A 6,561-nucleotide genomic window follows, 5' to 3' on the forward strand; every position below is an offset into this window, starting at 1 on the left:
TCTCTCTCTCTCTCTCTCTCTCTCTCTCTCTCTCTCTCTCTCTCTCTAATCTTGTTCACCCTGCAGGCAACAGTCTGCTGATGGCCTCAAAGAGGTCAGCGGGGTCAGCGCGCCCCGTTTCCATCCCCGGCTCTGGCTGACCGTGCAGCATCCCCCCCCCCCTCTGCATCATTCACTTCCTATAATGCTTTCGTCTGTCGCACCGCCATTTTAACGATTTATGGCGGGTCTTAGACCGACTGAGTACTTCTTAGGCGTCGGGCTGTGAGCTCATCGAATCTTTCACAACACAGCCTTCCTGCTTTTCCGGGTCCTTTTCCCTACTCCACTGAGCAGATTGTCGACGGGGGGAGACGACTCTAATAAGAGCCTCTTCCGTGTAAGGGGACGTTTACGAATATTTTTCCAAAACGCTTTGTGACTGAGATAGGGAGATATTGGGGGGGGGGGGGGTGTACCATCCGCTGAAAGCATTGACGAGTGAAGTTAGTCAAAACCGGATACAATTTGCGTGACGTACTCGGGCCCTCTGCCGTAACCAGTCGCTCGCGAGTCTGACAAAAAAGTGGCAAACGACAACAACAACAACAACAACAGGGTTTCACATCGCCCCTAGTACAACCTGGGCTTTCACAACAACTCTAATTCCTTTCAAACGCCACTCCTATTATCCTTCCGTTCCCCTCTTGTCCCTGTCCTCAGTTCGGTGCTGTGGCGCGGGGGATTGGGGTTGGGGGTTGGGGTTGTTGGGGGGTTGATTGGATGACGCCCTCATCAAAGTCCCGTGCTCCTCCGTATCGTCATAGTGATCACATAGGAATGATCCCACCACGCCCTCTCCCCCCTTCCTAGCTGACACTTTTCAACACCCTCCCCCTTTCCACTTTCGGGGCACGACCCTCAAGCCGCGGGCACATATGAGGACAGTTTATGGGCCTACCGTTTACAAAAAAATGCGTGTTTACCATGTAAAAATTAAAACATTACGTATTACAATTGCAAGTGTTATGCAATTACCTTCGAATATAACTATCGAATTAATGCAACTCGAATAAAAACTGGATGCACTTGGAGATGAGCGATGTTCGCATTCGGTCGAACTTGTACGATCTGCAAACTGTACGTGATCGCTCGAATTTGAGCACGAGGTGCCTGGATTCGGAACGTTCGTTAACTGCTCGAACAGACATGTTCACAAGCGAACAATAATTGCAGCCAGTGTTAAAAGGCTGGACCCCGTCTTGCCAACCGCGAGGTGAGCGGTCCGTCGTGAGATAGGTTTATTGTTTTCCGTGTTTTGCTCGCCCTGCTTGTAAATCAATTAATGTCTTAAGTCGAGGGGTGCCTAACTCCATAAAAATGTGTACACCGGATTACCAAATTGTAAATATTACCAATGATAACCAAAGATTACCAAAGATTACCTATGTATACTAGGTGTGATCCACCTGCATTCTAAATCGAAACGGCCATTTTTTTTTCGTGCAACTCTTTGGTAGTTCTTGATTCTTTATCATGCAAGTTACAAATTGGCATTCTATGATTGGCCAAATCATGATTTTATCCATGGGAGGGATGCAAAGACGCCATATTAAACAAGCGCGTTGGCATTTAGGCAAGATGTGTACAAAAATTCATTTATAAATCAACAATTTTGCCCTTTTTGAGGCCGCACACGAGTGTGAGGATTACCAGTGATTACCATAGTAAATACCAAGTCTGTGTACACCTGGTTACCACAGTTGGGCACCCCTCGTCGTAAGTGCTGTCTGGTCTGGGGCGTCTAGACGGTCGTCTTTCTCCAAGTTTTTGTTTCGCCGCTGGTATATTGTAAACGAATTCGACAATTCAGCCCCGTCGAGCCCCGTGCATATCGTAGCCCCACTCGAGAATCGCGAGTGAGCTGGGGGTCCACAGCGAAACACCCAATTAGTTGTCAGAACGAACCGATGGGCTGCTGCAGCGACAGCTTCGCTGTGGCAACTAACTCTTGTCTGTGGGAACCAACTGTTAGCTGCCACAGCGAATTTGGGATTAGCGATTCCAAAATTAGCTAATTTGATTGTTGTGAGGACTAATTCTTTTTTTTTTTTTCCGTGATGCGCCAACCGAGGCGGCTCTGTCGGCCATAGCTGTTGCTGTTGTGTATCATGACAACAGCACAACAACTTTCGAGAGGTCAGAGCGCCAGCATAGACGCACACTGGACTGGACACACACAACGACTAACTTCTTTCCATAAACAAAAAAAAATCTAAATCAAGAATCTATCTTGAAAGCAGATGATATAAGTTTAAGAATAATAGGTCTGTGTTCAATTTCCTCTCATATTTAGCTGACATTTGTTTATGGTTGCTTGTTACTTGCAATTTTGTAATTCGGCGTACTAGCGGCGCTGAGGAGGAGAAAAGGCGCGGGCATCGGTGGGCTAGTATTGTTGTGCAGGGACGGGGGGAACGGGAGTACGGGGAACCTGTAGTATTGTTAGGCAGGGTAAGGCGGGGGAAGGGTAGGGGCCTGGCACGAACCTCAGCCACTCACTCGGACACGGTTCCCCCAGCACCAAAGAAATTGTTTTCTGGTCTGCACTAAGGTCTCTCTACTCATCGAGAGTAAAAGCTAGCTGACACCTTAAAGTTAATTATTTATTCTTTATGTTTAGTCAAAAGGTTTTTAAGGTATCATCTGCTAAAAACTTACGAAATTCAGTCGCATGTTTATTCAAATGTAACCGAAATTCTTGAAATGTTTTGAATTTGAATTTCATTTATTTAGGATACTCAAAAAGGGCTGTAGAGCCCCACTAAATGAGCATAGAAAAAAAACGTCTCAACCAAGCCCAGTGATAAATGTAGTGTGCAACTTCTTCAACATTTGTTCGTGTACAAATGCAAGGTGCACACTTCCAAGTGTTCAACTCCTTCATTGTGCACTCTCAAGTGTCCAACTCTGTTGTTGTGCACTTGTAAGTTTGCAACCTCTACGTTAAACACCTCTTTTGATTGAGTGGGAAGTGTTAAGCAGAGGAGTTGCACAATTTCAATTGCCCAACTAGTGTGTTGAACACTTGCAGACATTCGACTTTAAGTTGCACACTTACAGATGTTGAGCAGTTGAACGCTTTGTCTCATCAGTGAACCAAACAGAGAAGCAGATACAAAACATCGAAAATTGCGCGATATTCTGAACAAAGTGGATATTCTCACCAATTGGTGCCCCCAAAATTCTCGGTTTTTCGCACCAATGCGCCCCGCCACGACGCGCCGCGCGTATATATAATATATATACATTAGGATAATCATGGTGCTAGTCGGATTTCGGAACAGCCCTACAATCTGCAGCCCAGCATGAGTATAGGTCATCAGCTTTACCAGTCATTGATCGTAACCTATACCTTCCATAGGGTAGGATAGGAACATTTGGAAACGTCCAGTCGACTGATGCATTGTTGAGCTCGTAAACTCCCTGTAAATAAAAGTCATCATAGCCTCCTCATTTATAATTAATCTTTTGTGTGAAGCCGCAACAGTTGTCACCTTCTACCCGTAAAATACCAGGTGGCTGATTAACCCCGCACACTTTTGTACTATGCAACCCATCTGGGAGACTGCATACCTACCAGGCGCTGGGGGGACCGGCTCCAAGCGCCAGCGCGTCGCTCCGCCCGGGCTCCGCCACTGTTGTTGCAGCCACCGCCCTGGGGCGTTACAAAGGGGTTGTTGAGTGGGTTGCAAAGTACAAAAGTGTGCGGGGTTAATCAGGCACGTGGTATGCCAGAAAAACAAATTCGTAACCTTCGGACGACACTGGAAAAACAAAGTTAGGACGTAAAGAATTTCAATGACTTTGCAAATACATTTAACATTTGTACCCCTAGAAAGGCATCAAACCGGATATTACCAGCGCTGGTGTAAACAAGTCATGGGACATTATCTGCACCAACGATGGAGTCCTACCTTTGTTTTTCTTATTTCTTAGGAAGATCAGAACCGTAAGTAGACTTACGGGTTTTAAAATGCACGCGCCGTTGCTTTCTCTTTTCTTGTAAACCACCTCATAAAGTGTGGGATTATTTTCTTTAAAAACGCGACATGCATTCTTTCTAAAATTGAAGACAAATGCGTTTTCCTTCCATTGGTTATTCGAACGAAGATCTAAAATTATTTTCATCTGTTAAAAAAGAAGATTTTTGGTAAATAATCGTTTCTAAATTCCGCCTTTATTTGGTGTTTTGTCTACAAGGGACACTGCATACTTAAAAGTGCGTGACGAGATGTTTTACTCACAAAAGAGTGAGTCCCTCTGTGTGGACACTTTGACATTCACTTGTAAGCGTTTGATGTCACCCAATTCTACTAGCAATGTCTTACCGAGCAGCTGTCATCAAAAGTTGCATTTGTTAACGTTATATTGCCTGTCAGGCGTTGAAACTCTTTTGGTTTAAATGGGTTGAAGTGAGACCCACGCAAATACCATCTCCAGGGAAGCGTCCGGTTTTCGGGGTCACAATTGTAAAAGCGCTCCACGTACGCAATGTAAGGTCCCTATTCGAAAAAAAATATGATGAAGCCTGCTTTCTCTTAGGACAGCGACAACATAGACACCGTATTTGAAATCGTCTTTCTAAAAGGGTATTTCGTAACTTACTACCATTGAGTTGATGGGTTTGCCGTGGACGCCCTGCCCGCAAGTGATGATTGCTAGGGCCATGAGTATGGATTCTAGCAGTTGAGCGGCACTCGAAGGGAGACAAACCGCCGTGGTGGACATAACGGCGCCTCCTGCGCTATGACTCCCGTGAGCTGCGGCCAAGCGCGGCCTACTGCTGACCGGCTGACGTGCGAACGAACAACAACTCCAGTGCTAAAGACTGCAGAAAAAAAAAAGGAGCGCGGCCGCTGGATTTTATGCAGCGATAAGCGAATGATACACGCGACACCAGTTAGTTGGAAGCCTCGTTTACGGCCGATTCGGCCGATTGCGACCACTGAGTCTGGTTTTGCGATACTTTTAACACAAAACCATGCGATAACTGGTGTTTTGCGATTCCCACGCTAAAGGGCATGATAACTCCAAAAAATGTGATACTTTTATCACAAAAAATATTTTATTACATTTTTTGTGATGATTTTATCACAAAAATGTGATACTTTTATCACAATTTTAGGAGTTATCATGCCCATTAGCGTGGGAATCGCAAAACACCAGTTATCGCAAAAATTGAGTAAAAGTATCACAAAACGGATTTCAGTGACAGTGCCTCCCACCCTCCCACACGTGCGAGCAGGCTTGCCTATCTTCACTCACCGAGGCGCATTACGGCGCCGTGCGAGTATGCAACCCGTCCGCAGGCCCGCATCCGGTACAGTCTGACCAGACGAAAGAACGGCGCTGACGGACCATCTGGTGGAGAGTGTGCAATAAATGACGGATAAGAGGAGTAAGCACTACATTCAAGTACAGTATTGTTGTGCAGGGACGGGGGGAACGGGAGTACGGGGAACCTGTAGTATTGTTAGGCAGGGTAAGGCGGGGGAAGGGTAGGAGCCCTTCCCCCTCCCCCTAACCCTCACCCCTCTCCCCAGCCCGTGGGTCGGTAGCAAGGAGGCAGCGGATGCTCTGCAACCTACCCTCGCGCTGACGGTATAACCCCGCCTCCCACGCCTCCCTTCCCTCGAGCGTCATGCCATAAATTCTTCACCTTGTCATGCGAGTTGCTATCGATCAGTTGGTCCCGGTGCGCCCCCCGTCTTCTTTTACCCCCCCCCTCTCTCTCTCTCTCTCTCTCTCTCTCTCTCTCTCTCTCTCTCCCCTCTCTCCTTGGGTGAAGGGGGCGCTTTACGCTCCTGGCCTGCGTAGCGGCCCCGTGGAACACAATAGACCCCCGGCTCTACAGCTACAGACGGCATCAATTAGTCACCCTGACCCCCACTAAGACCACCACCACCGCCGCCGCCGCCCCAAACAATCGAGGCACTCGCTCAATGGAGCCGGACGGACTGCTGCTGAGGCTTTCCATTTCGTTCGACTGGGATTGTCATGAATATTACACCGAGGGGGCGCGCCGTGGCGCACACAGCCGGCTGCTGCTGGGGTCTCGGGGGGTAGTAGTTCTTCCAGTGCAGACGACGGGCGGGGGGGCTGCAGGGGTTCTCCAGAGGAGGGGAGGTGCGGGTGGGTGGGAGTTCGCCAGGGGAAGGGGGCAGAAACGGGGCGAGTATAGCCCGTCCCGGCTCCCAGCCTCGACTTCCCGCGCGCCACTTCATCTCTCACTCAGAGCGAATAGTGAGGGTGTACACACTAAACGCTTATTATGAACATATTTATTCATTGCTTACTGAGTTCTGTGTCCGTGCTCTGCTAACGCATTTTTAAACGGACCCGTTTCTGCCAGACAGTTGGGGCCGCGGGGGGGAGAGCGTCATGGTTCAACACCACCTGTTGAGCAGCTCCACACACACGTTACGTCTTACGTTACGTCTTACGTTACGTCTTACGTTACGTCTTACGTTACGTCTTACGTTAAGTCTTACGTTACGTCTTACGTTACGTCTTACGTTA

At 47.9% G+C, this 6,561-nt stretch overlaps 1 protein-coding gene across 1 annotated transcript; it reads right to left on the reverse strand.

Moving 5' to 3' along the window:
* Positions 1 to 2,779: 2,779 nt before the first annotated feature.
* On the reverse strand, positions 2,780 to 4,855 carry LOC127749182 (uncharacterized). Its single transcript, XM_052266341.1, has 4 exons — positions 4,648 to 4,855; positions 4,371 to 4,544; positions 4,006 to 4,170; positions 2,780 to 3,465 (listed from the first exon to the last, which is right to left on the reverse strand). Exons 1-4 carry the CDS (start codon positions 4,768 to 4,770, stop codon positions 3,307 to 3,309), a joined length of 621 nt encoding a protein of 206 aa, XP_052122301.1. The 5' UTR covers positions 4,771 to 4,855; the 3' UTR covers positions 2,780 to 3,306.
* Between the last annotated feature and the right edge of the window lie 1,706 nt (positions 4,856 to 6,561).

Source organism: Frankliniella occidentalis, unplaced genomic scaffold, assembly GCF_000697945.3.
Source record: "Frankliniella occidentalis isolate FOCC.00 unplaced genomic scaffold, Focc_3.1 Scaffold37, whole genome shotgun sequence".
NCBI classification, from domain to species: Eukaryota; Metazoa; Arthropoda; class Insecta; order Thysanoptera; family Thripidae; genus Frankliniella; species Frankliniella occidentalis.

Bases quoted from the DNA above. Each gene is read 5' to 3' on its own strand.
- LOC127749182 (XM_052266341.1), bottom strand. From the start codon at position 4,770: ATGTCCACCACGGCGGTTTGTCTCCCTTCGAGTGCCGCTCAACTGCTA. The intron at 4,545-4,647 runs GTAAGTTACGAA...TTTTTCGAATAG, and splicing joins AACCCATCAACTCAATGGTA to GGACCTTACATTGCGTACGT. The intron at 3,466-4,005 runs GTAAGTCTACTT...TTTTATTTACAG, and splicing joins GCGCGTGCATTTTAAAACCC to GGAGTTTACGAGCTCAACAA.